The 23,991-nt window shown below is 31.5% G+C and overlaps 1 protein-coding gene across 1 annotated transcript; it reads right to left on the reverse strand.

Annotated features, from left to right (window-relative positions):
• Positions 1-1,181: 1,181 nt before the first annotated feature.
• On the reverse strand, positions 1,182-19,826 carry LOC143057955 (tumor necrosis factor receptor superfamily member 1A-like). Its single transcript, XM_076231425.1, has 7 exons — positions 19,508-19,826; positions 9,756-10,029; positions 6,679-6,843; positions 5,050-5,236; positions 4,524-4,588; positions 4,045-4,137; positions 1,182-3,176 (listed from the first exon to the last, which is right to left on the reverse strand). The coding sequence occupies exons 1-7, from the start codon at positions 19,664-19,666 to the stop codon at positions 2,968-2,970; spliced, it is 1,152 nt and encodes a 383-aa protein (XP_076087540.1). The 5' UTR covers positions 19,667-19,826; the 3' UTR covers positions 1,182-2,967.
• Positions 19,827-23,991: the final 4,165 nt, after the last annotated feature.

The raw sequence follows: 23,991 nt of genomic DNA on the forward strand, positions 1-23,991 counted from the left end.
CCAGTCTGTGTTTGTTGTTAAATGATTTTCTATTTCTATCCATCTGATGAATTAAGCTTTTTTAACTGATTTTTATAGTTCGTTCTTATGTTGTACAGTTACATCATTGTCACAGGTTAGGTGGAGTGTTGGGATCCCGCTAACATGTTTTAACTCGCCACATTCTGTGTGTTTGTGCCTGTTCCAAGTCAGGAGCCTGTAATTCAGAAGTTATCGTTAGTTTCTGTGTTACGCGTTTCATTTCGTTCATTTTTTGTACATTTATCTGGCCGTTAGTTTTCTCGTTTGATTTGTTTTACATTTGACATATCGGGGACTTTTTTTAGCTGACTAATATGCGGCATGGGATTTTTTCATTGTTAAAGGCCATATGTTGACTTATAATAATTATTTTTCTGTGTCATTTTGGTTCCTCGTGAGGAGTTGTATCAATGACAAGCACTACATCTTTTCATATAAAAACCGAGCAATACGAACCCATTTTTAAACCGGGGTTGATCTCATGTGCTCCAGATTGGTGAACAGATTCTGCTCCAAAAGCACAAGTTTACGCGTTGATAATTCTTATTCGGAAGGCAAACGATTCCTGGAACTTAAAATGTTTTCTTTGACGAATAAATTGTTAAATGCTGTATAAGTTGCTGTCGTTATCAATAAAGTACCAATTACGTTCCTTAATTCCGGCTGATCATGTACAATTATGTGGTCAAAATTATAATATTCTATAAAAAAAAAAATATGGACCGTCAATTGATTTAGGGGTATATAGGAGGGTTGAGAACTCACAGAACATGTTTAAACCCGCCGATCTTTTTTAACCAGTATACATTTTTGTTTAGGGGCCAGCTGCAAACCGTCTTTGGGTGCGCATTGTTTAGCTGTGTTGGAGACCCATTGGTTGCATTTGTCTGCCTTTTCTGCCTTTTGGAAAGGCTCTTTGACACAACCCCAGTTTCCATTCTTAATTTAATCACAAAAAATATTTACTTTTGTAAATCTTGATTTTATCATAGAAACAATTTTGCTTTATCTTTTATTATTATCAACGAAAATATTGTACCAACAATATATGAGACATATGGTATGATATAAAAATAAAAATAAATGACGCAAATGAAAGACAAATCACGAAACAATGCAATGTTTAACGCCAAAGTTTCTTGCGGATAAAATCTATCGTAGTCGTAATCAAATTTAATGAAAATATAAAAACGATCATGCGTTATAAATATTTGTGAAGTGCATATTAATAACAAATAAAATATCTAATGACAAAAGTAAAAGACAATTCACGAAACAAATCAATGTTTAACGTTACAGTTTCTTGCGGATACAATTTATCGTAGTCATAATCACATTTAATGAAAATATGTAAAAGATCATATAAATAGAATAAATATTTGTGAAATGCATAGTTAACAAGTTTTAGCTTTCTAAAAAGCTGTGGACTGCTTCGCTCTACACTAATTTAAGGGTATGTGTGTGCATGTGGTTGTTAAATTAGTATTGGAAATGTGGAATTTTTAGATATTGATTGATATGAAATGGATGTACTTTAAGAGTGTGCGTTATACACCCTTGCTTTAAAAAAAAACATTCTTGTTGAAAATTCAAACAATTATAAATTTAGACACGACTCTTGAAGTGTGCCTTTCTGGAGGTGTACCTATATTGTCAGAAGTTATAAAATACAGGTAATGCATTTTTGTAAACATTGTATAGTAACATTGTTTAGCAAAGCAAATCGTGCAAATTGCAGAGTAACAAAGCAATTAAACACGTATTAATACATGTAATTGATATTTCAATATTGAATTTATCTGTGAAATGTATGCATAATAAAACGAACATGAATTAATTACAGTTGATCGGAACTGAAATACACATAGTTAATTTTCTAGCATTTGATGTCTTATTCTGGACGAGAAAAGTCTGTAATTCTTTATCTCATTTAAGCCAATAGCTGTTGCTGTATCTCAGCCTAATTAAAATGCTTTCAATCATAATCTATACGTGATAAGTAGTTTATTCAAGATGGCGTGTATTTCGAATGAAACTAATAGCTCCGCACCGTGATGCGAAGCAAATATACACTCGATCAAATATATTTAGAGCTTAAACTAAAACAGAAGGCACACTAAGATCACTGTTTTGTTCTATGAATTCGATAAGCGATAATTATAGATTATCGTTGATCATCTCAACGAGATTAATTTTCTCGCTTGAGCTGGTACAGCGAAAGTGAGAAAAGCAATCGAGTTGAGATGACCAAATTAAATGATAATCTGTTTATCGCTATTTTACCTATGACGACGTTGTCAATTTCATGTCGCTTTCGTTAGCAACGCCACGTGGCCATCTTAGTTTCTAGCGATAATTTTTCCATCTCAAGCGATATGAAAATTATCCCAAAAAAAGATCAAAAGAAAAATGCACAAAATAGCGATAATAAAAAATATCTTACAAAACTTATCAAACTAAACGATCTATAATATGATAATATTCTTAAGACTTTAGTCGCTAATGTGTCAGTAATTTATTATTTTTGAGTATGTCCTACACATTGGTGTACGTTGTTCATTCTTCTCTTATTTGATAAAATAAAATGGAAAATACACCATATATCGGATAGGGTGTTCGTATCATTGCTGTACGCACATACATATACATGTAGTCACATTATTAGCATTTATAAAAAAGCTTGTAATCATTTCTGAATTTACAGTTTAATATTTGATTTTGAAATATGTGTAACATGCTTCTTGTTGATCAACATTATTTATCTCAGCACTTGCTTTTAAAGTTTCAAACTTTTATGATTTAATCCTTTATCAACATAACACATATAGCTTATATAGTATTGAAGACATGTATTTGCAAGTATTAATACCAAAAGAAAACATAATTTCAAATTTTCATGTTACATGTAAAATACCACAATGTTCTAAAATCAACACACAATCGTTGTTATCTTGAACGTGTTTGATTGTAATGTTCTTGATGTTTATAGAAGCTGTCAGTAAATACTATAACCATATGTTCATCACCAACTGAATAACATTTTTCCCGCCATAAACCTAGTGCATTGTATATTCTGTCCTTTACTCTTGTCTGTTCGTATCCTTTGGTAATTTCTGCAATGATTTGATCTGCCTTGAGGCTTTTACCAGATGTTACTGAATAATAAGAAAAGCCATTGTCGTTATATGTGCATACTCTTTTTTTGTGGTGTTATTTTTTGAACATTATATACAATGAAAACATGATTAACAAGCACACACTAGAATAAAGTAAGGAAGCTAGTATAATCATACGGCAAATCATCGCAAATATACAGGGCACCAAACAAAACACGTGTTTTTTCTTTTTCTGGAAAAAATCCGCCTACATGATTTATTATAAATATTTCAACTCACCTTTCCAAACATGTCACAGTGTACATTTTTTGTGTCTTTGTTGTTTGATGTACATTGTCTATATAATACCGACTGACTTCCAACATGTATATATTTTTGAGCGATTTTGTTTTGTTTCAGACCGTGATTCATATATAAGTTATTTAAGAAGATCTTTGTTTTGTATAATTCTTTTAGATGGTAAGGCAAAAATGTGATATGTTTATCCATCAATCATATTCAGGATTTTGTTCCATATTTCTGTCGCCGTTTTTGTGCTATATCCATTTGAATGCCTTAAAAAAATTGCCCATTTACCTCCCTTTTTCTTTTTTATAAATCATTAACATGTATTATTTTAATCCATCTGTCAAAGTCTTTGTTATTTTTAAATAGCTTTGAGACCTTAAACTTTCAACGATAAATGCTTTGAAAAACCAAGAGAGAACATTTTCCCGCCAAAATTTCGATGGCTTATATCATGAAAACAAGCACATTGACCTATATTTTTTGTTGCTCGATTGATTCCTTTTACAATCTCCTATCAATATATCTAGTGTTATGAAAAGCTTGTAATTTTGAAACTAAGAAGCGAACCTAATTAATAATAACTTTTATTAAAATATATGTTTGACGGACTCAAACTTACTACATAATATCCTAATAAACTGTTCCCAATGGCCAATTATCTCGGGTTTTGATGTGCAGTCATGAAAAAGTCCTGTCCAATTATATTCACCTTCTGTTGAATTAAAAAAAAAGATTCATTTAATGCATGTATATCATGCATACATGAAAATATTTATACGAAACTAAATGAATTAAGTAATAATTGTAGATATCATAACACATGCACATTGGATATCGCTTGATATCAACTCGACTTATTTTATTTCAAACTTTAATTAAACGCATATTTTTGTATCACTCTGTGCAGCATGTGCAGTGTGAAAACAAATACATGTATACATGTATATAGAAATACAAGAAACAGGCCACAACCATAAAAAGATACTGTAACAGTATATCCAATATAATTTAATCGAACGATAAATAATCGAAGCTTTGAGTTCTGGTGTACATTAAAAAAGCAACAAATAAAAATATATTATAGGAACGTGTACTTACCTTCAGTTGATCTGTAGGCTTGTATCCAGTTATATTCATTCAACGCCGTATCGTCGTCTGTAGGACTTCAATGAAAAGGTAATATTAACATGTTATATTCTGATATTGTACGTTTTATATGTAACGCAGTTTGAGAAAATCTAGTAGGAAAAAATTAAATGCTGGTTGATTGTTCAAGATTGACGTCTGTACAACAAATTTGTTCTATTCATTGAACTGTTAATCTATTAACTTGTGTTGCTATAGATAAATAATTTTCTTATATCATTACTAACTTTTTAACGTTGAAAATTCAACGTCATATTACTGGCAATACAGCCCCTACCTAATCTAACTATTGAACTCTGCTCAAGTGTGTCTACGGATAAAGAATTTTTCATTTTTATTATTCACTTTTTCTAACGTTGAAATTAAAACGTCATTTTACTGGAACAATTGCCTACAAAAAGAGAAAAATAAACCAACCAAAATTAAAAATGTTCTCGACCGTTTGTTGATTTTTGTTTGTGTTTGTGAAAGTACTTACCCATCAACGTAAGTCGAATTACTAAGCTCCGAATTTGTTTCCTTTTTAATTCGCCTTTTCCGAAAAATATGTACCAACCATAGCACAGTTAAAACTAAACATATTCCACCAAAAATGGAACAAGCCGTTAAAATGGCGATTTCAGTGTCATTCTCCGTATTTATAAAAACTCCTTCATTTGCACTTTCTGAAAGAAAAAAAGGAACACATTTAATAGCCGAATTCGTTTGTAATATATTATGAATGATATAATTTGAAGCACCTGTTTGCAACTCCTTGTAAACTGTATTCCGTTCTAATCTACAATGACTAATTAACTCTCTTGAAATTTCATAAGTTTTGTTTGCTTTAAAAAAATCAGTACAATGTTTTTCTTGATTTATATGTGTTATTATTAGGGATGGCAACGAGTACTCGAGTACTCGGGTACTCGCTCGGAAGGCCGAGTACTCGAGCACAGTTTTAGTACTCGGATACTCGTTTGCCTGTAATACATTTTGAGATATTTTCTCTTCACATTTCCACTCACTTTAGTTCCGTTGAAATATCCCCTTCGTAATATTAAATAAAATCAATTAAGATTATAAATATGTTTATCCTGAAGATACTATTTGTTAAAGTAGTATGTGCAACGTCCTTTCCTTCCGAGGGAATGTTTTCATGTGCACTACTTGTAACAAAAAATAGAAACAGTTTTTCGTCTAAAATTGTTGACCAGATCATATTTCTAAACAAGAACAAAATCAAAGTGACCGGCGGTGAACCCTACGCAACAGATTAGGGGCATTTTTAACGGTGTTTGTATACGTAACAACACTTTCATGGATTAATTATTAACTCGTCACAAGCCATAAAACTCACCTTTGTTTGTTAATCAAGACTTCTATGTAAACGTGATTAGTATGAGATGTACATTTAAATTAATTTAATCACTCTGTATTTTAAACTTAACTATAACTGTTTAATTTAAAAACCCAAAAATCGAAAATAAACTGACAACGTCATGGCTTAAAAAAAAGAAAATCAGACAAACGATGGTGCAAAAAGGGAAGACTGAGCAACACAAAAAACTAATTTGAAGTCCAATATTATTGTTGCTAAATTAATGGACAAGTCCTATCATAAAAGATACCAACTCCTCATGAACAGATGATACATATATTGGCTTCTTTGTCGGACTTTATATGCAAATACTTTTGTTTTTTTTTATTGTAATTTGGTTCATGAACACGTACACAAACAATAATTGCTATTATGATAGGTTATTTGTAGAAACGGCAGTCGGTAATTCATTGCTTAATTGACACAAAAACAGAGGAGCAGTGTGTGTAGTACGTTAGTTTTATATGTAACAAAAACACTGCATCCCACCTTAAATCTAAACTTTTCAATAGACGTTTAAGATTCATCCGAGTACTCGCGAGTACTCGAGTATCTTGACCGAGTATCCGAGTATTAAATTTCAGATCTTTTGACATCCCTAGTTATTATACACGATAGTAATTATGATTGGTTGATGGGTTTTGACTCCCCACAACCGGAACACACATACACACACTTTGAAACGTGTGTTTGATGTTGTAATTCTCATCCAAAATTGTTAAACTAACAGACTCGATTCATACTTACCTTCTATTTGGGAGCATACTGTGTCATGAGTTGTATTACAAGGGGAGATAAGACGGGTACCATTCCGACAATTAACTGAGCATAATCTGCAAGCTTCGGAAGACGACGATTCTTTGTAATAACCTCTTCGACATTCCTGACAAACAGTGTCTCTTAAATTGGTTGCTGAAAGATGATTAAAAAAAAATGTGATAACATTAATATCTATAACCTTACTAAAAATTCGATTTATCTGAACCGTGATGAAGAAGCTTTGCTTTGTTGCATTAACATCTGAAACATTATATAGATATAGGAAGATGTGGTGTGAGTGCCAATGAGACATTATGCCTTTCTTATGTATGAAAACATAGTTCGCCCAGAATTAAAATATTATTTCAGACGATTAAAAGTTCCCATTATTATCCTTAACAGTAAGAAGTTTAGAATCAATAAGTGTAATTAACAAGACGTATAAGGAAATACGACAAACGATGTGTAATATTTTGTGAAAAAAAGTCCCTTCTCCCTCCTACTCAGTGTGTTATCATGTAATACCATTTTTATTCAATTTCATTATACTTTGTTAAAACCATAAAGTTTGTTGTACATACAGACATAAAGTCAGGACAACAATAATGGATATACTTCAATTCATTTGTAGTTGGAGAGCAACTTTCCGTAAGCATTCGAGTCGTTGTGATTCAAAGTTATTTGTATTGATTTTTGCATGCATGTGGTTGATGTAAGCCTCAATGTTGCATCGATATTTATATATATTTTTTTAAAATAAACACTGATGTCATTACGTTACATGCTAAGTAACAAGCGACCACATGATACTTATATATAAACTCATCATAGATACCAGGACTAAATTTTATATATACGCCAGACGCGCGTTTCGTCTACAAAAGACTCATCAGTGACGCTCGAATCCAAAAAAGATTAAAAAATAGCCAAATAAAGTATGAAGTTGAAGAGCATTGAGATTCACAATTCCTAAAAGTGTTGCCAAATACAGCTAAGGTAGTTTATGACTGAGGTAGAAAAGCCTTTGTATTTCAAAAAATTCAAAATTTTGTAAACAGTTAATTTATAAATATAACAATATCAATGATAATTCATGTCAGCACAAAAAGTGCTGACTACTGGGCTTGTGATACCCTCGGGGAAATAAATCTTCACCAGCAGTGGCAACGATCCAGTGGTTGTAAATAAACTCATCATAGATACCAGGACTAAATTTTTTATATACGCCAGACGCGCGTTTCGTCTACAAAAGACTCATCAGTGACGCTCGAAACCAAAAAAGTTTTAAAAAAGACAAATAAAATACGAAGTTGAAGAGCATTGAGATCCACACATATTTATAATATCCAATTGTAATTTAGTACGTATGGGTTTAAATCGGGATAAAACATATCTTATCATTATTGAAATTTGTTAAGTAGTAGAGTGTGATAATACGACATATCAATTCAATATGTAATAAAAATTTAACTTAATTTGGAAATTTATGTTTATATATAATTTTCGAGAAAGATAAATCAGACCAATATTTAGTTTTAAGGATATTAGTGAGTCCGTGTAACTCCGACATAATGAAATATACAATTATACTGTTTAAACACTGGTTTATATCTAACTATGCACTTTAATTGATACAAAATCTTGTTTAAACTGATACATGTATGTAAACTGAAAAATGCCTTTCAAAGGTGTTGTCTATAGAATGTAAATTATCTAAACATCTTGAAATCGATATAAATCAATTCGTTCTCATATCAAGTGTGTAAAAAGACGAGTGATATTAACACTTTACTTTTGATTACTGATCGTTGCTAACTATTTTTGGTATTTGGCGGATTAGTAACTATGGCTCAGTTGCTTTGTTGATAAATCAAAATATATTTATTGATGTATGGAGATGACTCTTATGACAAGGTTCCTTTTATAAATAGTGTAATTTGTATTACCAAATTATCACTTTTTATGTTTGTGTACTATTTTAATATATTTACAATTGTAAAATAACAGTAACATTTTGTTTTGTTTAATATACTATATATACAAGCATAAGATTAGCCGCTAGCCCAAAGCCCTTGTGAAGCATAATATCAATACAATGAAAATGTAAAATGTTTAGTTCAGTCATAATCCATGATTCATTCCTCATGCGTTATATATTTAGTAACTGTTTTGATTAAAGAAGAACTGATATTCAGTTAGAACGTTAAACTTATATGTTGGTACACTCAATTATTTTGCATAAACTACTTCAGATACGTTTATATATTCGAGAGGCATACTTAATGTTTTACAAAGGGTATCAACCTAAGGTCATGATTTGATTACAGGTTGTCATCGAAAAGAAATTACAATCTGAACCTTTAATTGATAAAGAAAAATATGGAAATGGAAAATGTCAATTTACTTAATTTGATAATAACTTAAAAGTATAGGATATTTTTTCAACATATAATTTTATCAAATTAAACATGTTAAATAAGGCCTTGTGCCTTGAAGTCATAAACATTTCGAGTCAGGTTTGTGTACTGATACTCCAAAATCAACTAATGAAAATGCTGGATGATGCAGGCATGATTTTTGTACTTCGAGCACCGAGTAAAGTTTTATGTCTTCAACCCCAGGATTTACATTGTTTATCACATGAAACCCAGATTTTACAGTCGATCACCAGGTCTCTTGAACCAAGTTGTTTTCAATTTTTTTTTTCGTTACTACCTAACCCTATATAAGAAATTATACTTACCTCATAGTTGTGCTGCAGCAAGAGATATGTAAATCAGACACACGAGTCATTTTAAAATTTTAAAGACTATTCAGAAAATTGCGACATTGCTGCTTCAATTGTTTCGAATGAAAAAACTCATCTTTAACTGTATTATTCTATTTTTTTTTACAATATGTGCCTTATAATTTACAGTCAAAGGTGTTAAAACATTTATCTTATAAGCTGTCGGTATGCGATTTCCCTTTTAAAAATAAAGGACTAATGTACTATTGTACTGCAACATGTTCACATAGGTACGTCGCAAAAGTAATACTCATTTTCGGAAAGGATATATATTTACCTGGATGAATTATTTCATAACCCGAATCACAAACAGAAATTGTCTTGCACATCCACTCGTTTGCACTACCATATATCTTCTCTAAATAATATCCTTTAAGGCATGCGCATACTGTATTTGTATCACTTGTACAGTCCATTAATGTTCTTGATATCTGATGATTTTTTACTATATTCCCACATATCGTACACCGTTCACATCGACGAGCTATGTTGAAAGTCGATTGAAATGACCCTGATGGACACGGTAAACATTCTGCATTTGACAAATGATCCTAAAAAGTATTTAAAAAAAAGTAAAATCACAAAAATACTGAACTTAGAGGAAAATCAATTCGGAAAGTCCATAATCACATGGCAAAATCAAATTACAAAACGCATCAAAAACGAATGAATAAGAACTGTCATATTCCTGACTTGGAACAGGCATTTTCAAATGTAGAACGGTGGTTTCAACCTGGTTTTATAGCGCTAACCCTCTCACTTTGATGACAGTCTCATCAAATTCCGTTATATTTACATTGATGCGTTAACTAAACAGACACAATGAATAAAATAGTCAAAATATGAGTACATCAGTCATCATCGTATAACAATTTTAAAAGGAACAATTTAACAGAACACAAAAACATCTATCTACAAACACATTTCATTGATTTGTGTGTCTGACGTCAGAAAATTTTATACGTCACATAGATTTGTCGTTCAATGTGCCTACACACAATTAATTAATATTTCTCATCATTGAATCTTCAATAAAAATATAATTAACGTAGCATGTCAAGAGAAATATATATACGTATATAATACATGTTTTTGGATGATATTTTCTTTTATTCCAAATTTAGACCTTATCCCCCTGACTAGGAACATGACCATCAAATGTGGTTGTTACAATATTGATTTCTGTCATGTGAAAATTAATTGATAAATATTGTAGTTATATAAAAACTAACATTACTTGTTTCAAAAACCCTTACCCATATCGTTATTTCTAGAGATTTCAGAAGATCTAAAGCTTTTGCTTTTCCTTATATTATCTTTTTGAAAGTTTTTTTTCTATTAATTCTATTGTTTAGCCAGTCAAACTTATCCCTTCATTTGATCGGATATATCAGATGATGTTTTTTTAAATATATATATTAAGGTTCTTATGACCACACTTACATAATGGCTGTATGTTGACTTCACTTACTAAAGTATATAAACAAAGTGGTATACAATTAATGAAGCATATTAAAAAAATACAATTAAAAATGTACATGTATACAAACACAGCTGTACAACTAAAACAAATGATAGGTAAGTATATATGCAATTTATTTTCAGACATTAAACACGTCAATCTATTTGGAGCTTGCCTGTGTTTATAATAGAGTTGTTTAAGGCCTAAACAATTAAAATATGACAATAGAATCTTTTGAAAATAACTACATCTGCCAATATTGCCAAAATAAATGATATCGAATTGTTACACATAAGGCAACGTGTTTATTAAAGCATATGACAGAGTTGATACTAGTATACATATATCAATATATTACTCGAACAGCACTGTGACTGCAATTTTAGATTTAGTAAAATTCAAAAACCTTATCAACGAAGTATTTATAAAAACACCAGATTAAAAGTTTCAAACACCAAAAATACGTTTCGAGTAACGCTCGAATCAAAACAGTCAGAACGCGGAATCAAATAAAAAAGCAAAAGCATTGTATAAGGTCGTGACTGCAATTTTAGATTTAGTAAAATTCAAAAACCTTATCAACGAAGTATTTATAAAAACACCAGATTAAAAGTTTCAAACACCAAAAATACGTTTCGAGTAACGCTCGAATCAAAACAGTCAGAACGCGGAATCAAATAAAAAAATAAAAAGCATTGTATAAGGTCGTGACTGCAATTTTAGATTTAGTAAAATTCAAAAACCTTATCAACGAAGTATTTATAAAAACACCTGATTAAAAGTTTCAAACACCAAAAATACGTTTCGAGTAACGCTCGAATCAAAACAGTCAGAACGCGGAATCAAATAAAAAAATAAAAAGCATTGCATAAGGTCAACGGATGTACCCTGATGTTCAAAACTTTAAATTGATACAGATGCCAAATTGAAGTAATATGAAAGGTGATGATCGAATTCCTCGCCATGATAAGCGTCTCCTTCTATCAATGCATCTCCCGCTATGTTAATCCACGATCTAAAATACACCACAAATTATAATAAGAACACAGATAATACGTATAATCTCGTCACTAAATTGACATGTATCAACTGAGTTCTGTTACTTGCATACGATGGCAAATATGGCATGCTTCTACTTAGAAATTGGACGATCACGGGATACACATATGCCTTGGGGTAGAATCCGATCACAACAAAATTTTATAGATACAATTTACAGAAGCTATAATGTCATTGGTAATGCTGAAATTTGACGGCATTTAAAAATGTAAAAGTTTTTTGAATACTCAGTAGTCACGTCTTCGCTAATGAAAAATTAAACAAAAGAATTCGCTAGTAATAGAAAGTTATCTCGACATCGTTGTACCTTATATTATAGAACTTTTATTTTATACTGCAGATACAAACAAACATGCATTTTACAATTTTACAATGCATATTTATAATTTGAAAAAAATGGAAACAAATTGCCACTGATTTTATTGAAATACACACAAAAATATGAACGAAAAATTATTCATTCATATCATAACATGTATATCGTATATATCGTATATTACACAATATATAAATGTACAGTTAATAGGTGTTTTGTGATATATCGCACCCCAAAATAATGTCATGAATTAGAACTTCGTTGTTTTGTTATATATAAAATAATACGTAAATTACCAATTTAACCATGTTCTCTTAACACACCCATTCTGGAAATAACCTTTTCTAAAAATAATAGTTTGCATTTGAAACGGGTGCGGTTATAATTGTAAGCATATGTACGTCTAATATATATATATACCAACGTAGTGCATACAGTACAAATATGTAAACATTTGTTTAAAGATCTTTAACCAATATATTCATTTCTTAATTTAGCGTATTATTATTCGCATACGTTTAGACATTCACTGATCAGATCGACACGTATATTTTGCATTCATGATATGTTATTAAATAGAGTTAACTCTTTTTCTGATTTAACATTTTTATATTTGTAGATTTCCTACCATTATTCGGAGATCCGGAGACCCTGATTTACATGACCAGAGTTGTCACAATTTAGTTATATTAAACTGATGAGTACAATTTCTCTTCTCACATTGCGTTTTGTTTTATTTACGTATTATTAAGACAATCTTTATGTTCGTATGCGTATAGCAAAGAATAACATAACTGTGAATTGACAACTAGACGTCACTTTCTTGTTTTATGTGACACATTAGTAAAGGAGTATTTTACAAATGGTCTAAAATTATTTTTACGATTAAGTGATAACGGACAAACCTAGTCAACATAAAGTACCATTTGTTACATATAATTGCGAACATTAGATTTTAAATCAAATGCGCAACTATTTCAGATCTAACATAACTATACCGTAGGTTATGATGCTGTACAATATATAAACAGTATTTAATTTTACGGATTAGTCAAATATTTTCTTTTATAACTGGTAACTACTTGTATGGAATTTATACTTCAGTATCCTGTTTTCCCAGGAACGTTTTTAGGACAAGCCGTATTCATAAATATGTCGATGTAAAATATTATCCCTGCATTTCATTTAAAGAAAGTAAAAAATAATTTAGATAAGATATAAAATACATATGACATGAATAATGATTGATAATATCAACACAATAACCGCGGCGATTAAACAAGGCTTGAGATATTAAATTTACGTAGTATGTTATCTGATTACTATGAGTGTCATTAATTCTTTAACGTTAAACGGTGGTAAAATGTGTTTAAATGGACAGGTTGAAATCGTTATTTTGAATGACTCCTATTAGTTCACACTGACAAAGCGTATTTTGTATATACCTTTATACAATTTTCTTTTTTGTTATGTCATTATGTAACAATACGCCTGTTTAAACAGATTCAAAGTATTGAAATATTAAGCGAGTCATTAAAGGGAAGGGTGTGGCTCAAGATACAATTTCAATTTTACCATACTGATCTGTCTATCAATAAAATAACATTATACATGTACGTATATAAAAATTAAATATAGATTTGGTATACCTAGTTAAATTTTACGGCAAAACGTTCTAGCTCACATTCGTCCTAGCATTCAACATTGACATATACATATCAGTGATGCAATCATTCGCTATAAACTCTCACATTTATTAAATGTTACAATAATTCAAAACATTAAACTTTTTCTACCATAAACATAAGTAATCTTAATAGGAGGATTTTAGTCATATGTTTTTAATTTGGTTTCGTGTTAACGCCGTTTAACGGCGTTAACAATCGGTCTTTTGTGATATCATTTTCTTTATCAATAAATCCCCTCCTCATTAAAAAACGAACATTTACTGTCGTTGTTTTATTGTTGTTTCTGTTTTGTTTTTGTGTTTTGTGTGGATACCTGTCTCGGATTACTTTTGTTCATAATAATTGTATAGTTTTCAATGATAAATATTTGATTGAGGTCTTACAGGTATGCGTAATGGCACGAATTTCACATTGATCACAATTCATCTGTGTAAGCAATACTTCCATGAACAACAGGTTCCATTTGGTTAAATATGAAAACAAATAATGTGGAAAATACTTTATTTTATATTTTGAGTTTTAAACCGAATGAAATAAATAACAACATACATCAATAAACGAACATACAATTTTCAACAAATTATCTATAATACCTCTTAACTTTGGCATTTTTACATACACCAAATTCGAAAAGGTTCTATATGGACTAAAGAGAAACTATCAACATATCTGTCAGAAACACCAAATTTTCAATAAAACTAAAATAGCAACAATTAGTCTTATGTAATAAAACTGGTGTTTTTTTTTTCGGATGGACGTTTTGAATTGCTTTTGACACATGTGGCGTAAACATCTTTTTGTTAGTGTAAATAAACTTTCAGTAGACGTGCAGTTGTTTTACCAAATTTGATAATGAATATCATTAAAATTAAAATCTACAAAATAAGTAAAAAATTGGATAATATTGGTATATGCATAAAAAGTCATAGACATAATAAAATCCTTGTATGAATGTATAGCGCAAACGACAATGAATAAGAATACCAATAAACAATAATCAATTAATTATGAACCATAGATTCAAAAAAGCAAGCATTCTTCTATTACATATTTGTTGAATTTAGATATCAAAATTTTAAATAGGTACGGATTTTTGATATTTAAATATGGATTTGATTTTATGTAATACAGAAACAAAATAAGCCAGAATTCGAAAGACTTGCAATTTAGAGTGATTTTCTTAGTGGAGATACTCAATGTTTGATGCAAAGTAGACACTTTTTTAATATTTCGCATTCAAATACACATATGAAAAAAACACTACAAGAATACGGACAAAATTTATATAGATCAAAAGCGTGTCGCGTAATGTGGAATTACCATTTTTTTTTATAAATATTCAGAAAACAATCCTGTCATCAATCGACGCTAAATTAAACAAATAAATAAATGATGAAACGAATCTTGCAACAATACGTATTTCATGATTTAGGAAAATTAATGGCTTCATTTAGCAAAAATAACTAAGAATATTATATACATGTATATATAAATATATGATAAAACAAAATAAACAATAATAAATATTATAACAAATAAAAACTACATAATCCAGTGGATATCATATAAAAATATAAAATATAACAGATAATTGTATTGGCACATAATAGATATAATACTCAATGAGGTAAAGATACTTGAAGTTTTAAATCGTCTTTCAATAATTTTGTCATTGGAAGACATAAAGTACCTTGCACTTTGAAAGGTTATCTATAGCAGGTATACAATTTTAAGTAAACACAAACATATGTGACACAATAAAAAAAAAAAACAAGAATGTGTCCAAAGTACACGGATGCCCCACTCGCACTATCATTTTCCATGTTCAATGGACCATGAAATTGGATAAAAAATATAATTAGGCATTAAAATTAGAAAGATAATATCATAGGGTACATGTGTACTAAGTGTCAAGTTGATTGGACATCAACTTCATCAAAAACTACCTTGACCAAAAACTTTAACCTGAAGCGGGACAGACGGACGAACAGACGGACGAACGAACGGACAGACAGACGACGAACGAACGGACAGACAGACAGACAGACGGAAGAACGGACGCACAGACCAGAAAACATAATGCTCCTCTACTATCGTAGGTGGGGCATAAAAAAGCAAGTACATGAAAGATCTGGTTGGAAATTAGATCCTATCTTATATAAAAACATTGCAAACATTATAGAGTTTTAAATGACTTCTATTGTTACAGTACATATTATGCAGTCCATACAAAATATTCATTATTCAGAGCCTACCATACACAGCAGCTGTATTTAGGTAAAGTAAATATCGCATTACCGATTGAAAACGATAAAAGAAGCGTAGAGCGTGTTTATTTTTTTTTTATTAAAAAACACATTTTTTTTTCAACTAAATCGTTCAAGCTTAAGTACAGCTCTTTATAAGAACCAGACAGAGTGCCATATACATGTGATACATGGGGGTTTCAGATTTTATCTATAGTTGGCCTAGTAGAAGCAATAAATGAATTCTGCTCAAAAAATAATTTTGAGTGGTAAAATATTAGTGGTTGCCATGGTAACGGACACACTATTGTTTGGTTGATAAGCGTGATAAAATCTTTCAAAAATCAGCTTAATCACCACAATTCAGAGCCTGACTATAAATAGAATCATGCATTTTTCATTAATGTTCATATGTAACATTAATACAACTTAGTTTAAGCTTCATTTTAGTGAAGATTGCATGTCAACCAAATTTGTAAAAATGTTAAATATTGTCGATTTATTTCTACAAAAACCTTATATGCATTACAAAGACGCGTGTTTTGATACCATGAATTATCATAATCATTTGCTAAAACTTAGTTGATTAATTCGACAATCGGATCGTCTATCCTCAGATAGTATTCTCCTGTGTGGTTTGTTGATCTACCTGTACAAGCTCAGGTACAAGTGATTAGCGATCTTAATCCGGATATCCCTCAGGCGTTAGAACTGTATTGGATTATAACATAAAAAGCCTAAGGGTTATGCAATTACAAGCATTTGATTATAATTGATAAAAAAAATGGCGTCGGGCTGCAAAAAAACGATGAAGTTTTGAACGATGGCGGAAGACAATTTAACGATGGCGCAAGACAATTTAACGATGGCGCAAGTTATTTGACGATGGCGCAAGACATTTGAACGATGGAGGGGCGCCATCGTTATACAGGAAATGGAGATCCCTGAGTCATCATCGTATAACAATTTTAAAAGGAACAATTTAACAGAACACAAAAACATCTATTTACAAACACATTCATTGATTTGTGTGTCTGACGTCAGAAAATTTTATACGTCACATAAATTTGTCGTTCAATGTTCCTACACACAATTAATTAATATTTCTCATCATTGAATCTTCAATAAAAATATAATTAATGTAGCATGTCAAGAGAAATATATATACGTATATAATACATGCGTTTAGATGATATTTTCTTTTATTCCAAATTTAGACCTTATCCCCCTGACTAGGAACATGACCATCAAATGTGGTTGTTACAATATTGATTTCTCTCATGTGAAAATCAATTGATAAATATTGTCGTTATATAGAAACTAACATTACTTGTTTCAAAAACCCTTACACATATCGTTATTTCTAAAGATTTCAGAAAATCTAAAGCTTTTGTTTTTCCTTATATTATCTTTTTGAAAGTTTTTTTTCTATTAATTCTATTGTTTAGCCAGTCAAACTTATCCCTTCATTTGATCGGATATATCAGATGATGTTTTTTTTTAATATATATATTAAGGTTCTTCTGACCACACTTACATAATGGCTGTATGTTGACTTCACTTACTAAAGTATATAGACAAAGTGGTATACAATTAATGAAGCATATTAAACAAATACAATTAAAAATGTACATGTATACAAACACAGCTGTACAACTAAAACAAATGATAGGTAAGTATATATGCAATTTATTTTCAGACATTAAACACGTTCATCTATTTTGGAGCTTGCCTGTGTTTATAACAGAGTTGTTTAAGGCCTAAACGATTAAAATATGACAATAGAGTCTTTTGATATGGTTATATTTATAAATTTACTGTTTACAAATGTTTGAATTTTTTGAAATACTATGGCTTTTCTACCTCTGGCGTAGATTACCTTAGCTGTATTTGGCAAAACTTTTAGGAAATTTGGTTCTCAATGTTCTTCAACTTCGTATTTTATTTGGCCTTTTTAACTTTTTTGGATTCGAGCGTCACTGATGAGTCTTTTGTAGACGAAACGCGCGTCTGGCGTATATACTAAATTTAGTCCTGGTATCTATGATGAGTTTATTGAAAATAACTACATCTGCCAATATTGCCAAAATAAATGATATTGAATTGTTACACATAAGGCAAAGTGTTTATCAAATCATATGACAGAGTTGATACTAGTATAAATATATGAATATATAACTCGAACAACACTGTGACTGCAATGTTAGATTTAGTAAAATTCAAAAACCTTATCAACGAAGTATTAATAAAAACACCAGGTCAAAAGTTTTGAACACCAAAAATACGTTTCGAGTAACACTCGAATCAAAACAGTCAGAAGGCGGAATCAAATAAAAAATTAAAAAGCATTGCATAAGGTCAACGGATGTACCCTGATGTTCAAAACTTTAAATTGATACAGATGCCAAATTGAAGTAATATGAAAGCTGTGATGATCGAATTCATCGCCATGATAAGCGTCTCCTTCTATCGATGCATCTCCCGCTATGTTAATCCACGATCTGAAATACATCACAAATTATAAAAAGAACACAGATAATACGTCTAATCTCGTCACTAAATTGACATGTATCGACTGAGTTCTGTTACTTGCATACGATGGCAAATATGGCATGCTTTTGCTTAGAAATGGGACGATCACGGGATACACATATGCCTTGGGGTAGAATTCGATCGACACAAAATTTTATAGATACAATTCAACGGCTTTTAAAAATGTAAAAGTTATTTGAATACTCAGTAGTCACGTCTTCGCTAACGAAAATTAAACAGAATAATTCTTTAGTAAGACAAATCAAGCTCGACATCATTGAACCTAAATTATAGCATAGCACTTTTATGCTACACTGCAGATACAAACATACATACATTTTATAATGCATATTTGTAATTAAAAAAAAAAGAAAAATGGAAACAAAAAGCCACTCATTTTATTGAATTTACACACCAAAATATCAATAAAGCGAAAAATTATTCACTCAGTACATATCATAACATGTATATCGTAGATATTACACAATATTTGAATGTACAGTTAATAACTTAAAGTGTTTTGGTATATATCTAATCCCAAAAATAATGTCATGAACTAGAACTTCGTTGTTTTGTTATATTTAAAATAATACGTAAATTGATATTTTCATTTAAATATTTTTTAAAATGCTTTTATGTTTTTTTAAAAATTATTTTTCCAACGTCTTTAGTTGTTTATTAATCGTCATATTTAATATAATAACTGTCTGTAACGTTCTTACTTACTTTACAATCATCAATCCAGTATGACCCTGGGAAACATTTTTTGCAAATTATGTTGTCCGCTGAATGATAATAATCCGTTACTAAATGTCTTGCATCAGTTGAAACAAAATGGACAATAAATAATGTCAACTTGACGATTAGTGTCAACATTAATAACATAGATAAGATATTCAATTTACGTTGTATGTTTATCTGATTACTGTGGTCCGTTTCATCAATTCTTTAACGTTAACAGGTGATAAAATGGTTTAAATCTTCTAAATTAAGATTACTAGATTAGATAAACATTTGTGAATATACACACACCAATGCTGGAAATAACCTGTTCTTAAAATAAGTCATGCGCATTTGAAACGGGTGCGGTAAATATTAATTGCAAACAATTACTGTCATAAATGCGTCTGTCTATTATTCATATGATTTAGAAATTGTGAAATGAATGAAACAGATATCATTTTCGTTTTATTTTAGATATGACAAAACAATGAAGTTCTAAGTAATTCATGACTGCAGTATAATTTTGGAGCGCGATATATATATGCAGGCGATTTGGTGTCACGATATCACAGTAGCATGGGTTCGAATCCCGGCGAGGGAAGAACAAAAAATTTGCGAAAGCAAATTTACAGATCTAACATTGTTGGGTTGATGTTTAGACGACTTGTATATACATTATGTACACAGCCATGTATCACCATCATTGATGGCGATCCGATGGATACATCTGTTGTAGGGTTGTCACTGACTCAGACGTACTTATGAATATAATTATTTTCTGTGACTGTATCTTACATTAATTTGTAGGATCCTTTACTATAGATAATTTAGCTGATCTGTAACAATAACATCTTCATGCCTTATATATCATGTACTGTAGTACGCCGCTAGATTAAAACTGACGTGGAAAGGTAACACATGCCCACCGAAAGCTCTTTTTTTGAGAGCCCAGGTGGTCGTGTGGTCTAGCGGGACGGCTGCAGTGCAGGCGATTTGGTGTCACGATATCACAGTAGCATGGGTTCGAATCCCGGCGAGGGAAGAACAAAAAATTTGCGAAAGCAAATTTACAGATCTAACATTGTTGGGTTGATGTTTAGACGACTTGTATATACATTATGTACACAGCCATGTATCACCATCATTGATGGCGATCCGATGGATACATCTGTTGTAGGGTTGTCACTGACTCAGACGTACTTATGAATATAATTATTTTCTGTGACTGTATCTTACATTAATTTGTAGGATCCTTTACTATAGATAATTTAGCTGATCTGTAACAATAACATCTTCATGCCTTATATATCATGTACTGTAGTACGCCGCTAGATTAAAACTGACGTGGAAAGGTAACACATGCCCACCGAAAGCTCTTTTTTTGAGAGCCCAGGTGGTCGTGTGGTCTAGCGGGACGGCTGCAGTGCAGGCGATTTGGTGTCACGATATCACAGTAGCATGGGTTCGAATCCCGGCGAGGGAAGAACAAAAAATTTGCGAAAGCAAATTTACAGATCTAACATTGTTGGGTTGATGTTTAGACGACTTGTATATACATTATGTACACAGCCATGTATCACCATCATTGATGGCGATCCGATGGATACATCTGTTGTAGGGTTGTCACTGACTCAGACGTACTTATGAATATAATTATTTTCTGTGACTGTATCTTACATTAATTTGTAGGATCCTTTACTATAGATAATTTAGCTGATCTGTAACAATAACATCTTCATGCCTTATATATCATGTACTGTAGTACGCCGCTAGATTAAAACTGACGTGGAAAGGTAACACATGCCCACCGAAAGCTCTTTTTTTGAGAGCCCAGGTGGTCGTGTGGTCTAGCGGGACGGCTGCAGTGCAGGCGATTTGGTGTCACGATATCACAGTAGCATGGGTTCGAATCCCGGCGAGGGAAGAACAAAAAATTTGCGAAAGCAAATTTACAGATCTAACATTGTTGGGTTGATGTTTAGACGACTTGTATATATATATATATATATATATATATATATATAGTGTCTAAAAATAGCAACAATCAACATTCAATCTATCTAGGTGTGGATCAGTTTGTAAATAAACTGATGCAGTTACTAAATTAAATTATATAAGTGTCTAAGAATTTAACTTTAACACACTAATGAGTGTTATAAAATTAGTTGTTATATTTTATATATTATTCACGCAATATTTCGCTAAACAAATTAGCTTCATCGGGCGTGTGCATCTATCTAGGTGAAATCGGATGCATGACAAAAAAATATCTTTGTAGCTTGACGTTTTTGTGTAAAAGTTTAAAATATTGATTGATGGGGTATATACAAGATATTTTTGCCGTTTATTGTACATAATAATTTTTAAATCTAAACAAATAGTTGTTTTAGTTAAATAGAATGAAATTCATGATTTATTCCTTTGGTTTTGGGTAGAACTGTTTTTCATCCCTCTCATTAAGTCCACCAGGTTCAAGAGTACGTAGCTGATGCATCCAGAACCTTTCTCTCTGTTTTCTCCTTTCGGAGTCCCAATTTTTATTTACCTCAATTATTTGAAAGGTGATATTATCAAAAGTATGTCCTGTTCTTAAGAGGTGTCTCGTAATTGGACAGTTTCTTCCTTTTGTATAGAACGACCGGTGATTGTTAAGTCTGATGTTGAATGTAGTTTCTGTTTCACCAACATACTGCAGCTTGCAAGTTCCACAAGTAAGAATATAAATACTATTTTCCGTTTTGCAATTAGATGTAACATAGATGTTGTATCGCTGCTTTGTTACTGTGCTGCTAAAAGAGTGGTCAGTGTTGGCGGCTTTACAGCACTTACAATTGCTTCTACCGCATTGTTTGTAACACCCAAATTTAGAAGTTTCTTGTTTCTTTACTTTTGATGTCACAAGTATGTCTTTGAGATTTTTGGGTCTGCGATAGGCAATAACAGGAGGTGATGGAAAAATTTCTTTTAAGGAAGAGTCATTTTCGATAAGACGCCAGTGCTTTCGGATAGTAGATGAAATATTTGTCAAATCGGGATGGAAGGTTACAACAAACGGAATTCTATCTGCACGGGTCGTCTTATCTTTGTATTCCATGAGGCTAGCTCGATCTTTTTCTTGGGCTTTATCAAAAGCGTCTGTGATGTTTTTGGTTTTATATCCTCTTGATTTCAGCTGTGTTTTTAGTTGTCCCAAACGATAGTTAAGTTTGGATTCCGAGGAGCAAATTCGCTTTAGTCTGATGGCTTGACTGTAAGGTATACTCCTGGAGCAGTGTTTCGGGTGACAACTTTTTGGAGAAAGGAACTGGTGTTTATCAGTTTTCTTTGTGTGGAGATCAGTTGTCATGATCCCGTTTTTTACAAATGTGGTGGTGTCGAGAAAAGCAATTTTCTCGCTTGAAAATTCAGATGTAAATTTAATTGAGTGATGGAACTGATTACAATGATCTAAGAAATCTTGCAAATGTTCTGCAGTATCGTTCCATTTCATGTCAATATCATCAATAAAACGGAGCCATGACAAGGGTTTGTATGGCACACTTAAAAGGATGCGTTCTTCGAGATCCCCCATAAAAATGTTGGCAAAAGAAGGTGCCATTTTTGTTCCCATACTAGTTCCGTCAATCTGTAAAAAGTGCTTGTCGTTGAAAATAAAGTTGTTATTTTCAAGCACTAGCTTGAGCAATTGAATTAGACAGTCAGTTTGGGGATGTTTATCCTTTCGAGTATTCCATACTTTTTCACACGCGGCAATTCCTTCATCTTTTGGAATATTTGTGTATAAAGAACACACATCCATTGAAACCAAAATTGTGTTGTTAGGTAAAGGACTTAAGGAATTCATTTTCTTCAAATAGTCAGTCGTATCTTGAATATGAGATGGTAGTTGTTTAACATGTGGTCTGAGGTGGTAATCAACAAATTCTGAAATTTTTTCGGTGGGATGGCCATTAGCTGATACTATAGGTCTCCCTGGGATCCCTTCTTTGTGGAGTTTTGGAAGTAAGTAAAATCGATCGGCTGTGCACGTTTCGTCTGGGCGTAGATAATCGTACGTATCGTCATCAATTTGTTTATCTTTATTCATTTCTGAGAGGACGTCATTAATTTTTTTGCTGATTTCTTTGGTTGGATCACATGCTAGTTCTTTATAAAATTTAGCGTTTGAGAGTTGACGATTTCCTTCTTCGATGTAGTCTGCCTTGTTCATCACTACAACGGCACTTCCTTTGTCAGCTTGTTTGATAACAATTTCGTCACGGTCTTTTAAGTTTATCATGGCTTGACTTTCTGACTTTGAAATATTTCTGACTTGTTTACCACTGATTGAAGATCTGACTTCAGCTTTGACTGATGTAATGAATGATTCCAAATTGTCGTTTTTGCTTTTAGGGGGATTCCATTTACTTTTCTTTTTAAATTTTGGAATGCATATGTCTCCTTCATCACTCTCATAATCAGATTCATTCATTCCGGCTTCTTTTAAA

Source organism: Mytilus galloprovincialis, chromosome 13 (assembly GCF_965363235.1).
Source record: "Mytilus galloprovincialis chromosome 13, xbMytGall1.hap1.1, whole genome shotgun sequence".
NCBI classification, from domain to species: Eukaryota; Metazoa; Mollusca; class Bivalvia; order Mytilida; family Mytilidae; genus Mytilus; species Mytilus galloprovincialis.

Bases quoted from the DNA above. Each gene is read 5' to 3' on its own strand.
- LOC143057955 (XM_076231425.1), bottom strand. From the start codon at position 19,666: ATGTTATTAATGTTGACACTAATCGTCAAGTTGACATTATTTATTGTC. The intron at 5,237-6,678 runs GTAAGTATGAAT...TTTTTCTTTCAG, and splicing joins AGTATGCTCCCAAATAGAAG to AAAGTGCAAATGAAGGAGTT. The intron at 4,589-5,049 runs GTAAGTACTTTC...TTTTCATTGAAG, and splicing joins AATTCGACTTACGTTGATGG to TCCTACAGACGACGATACGG.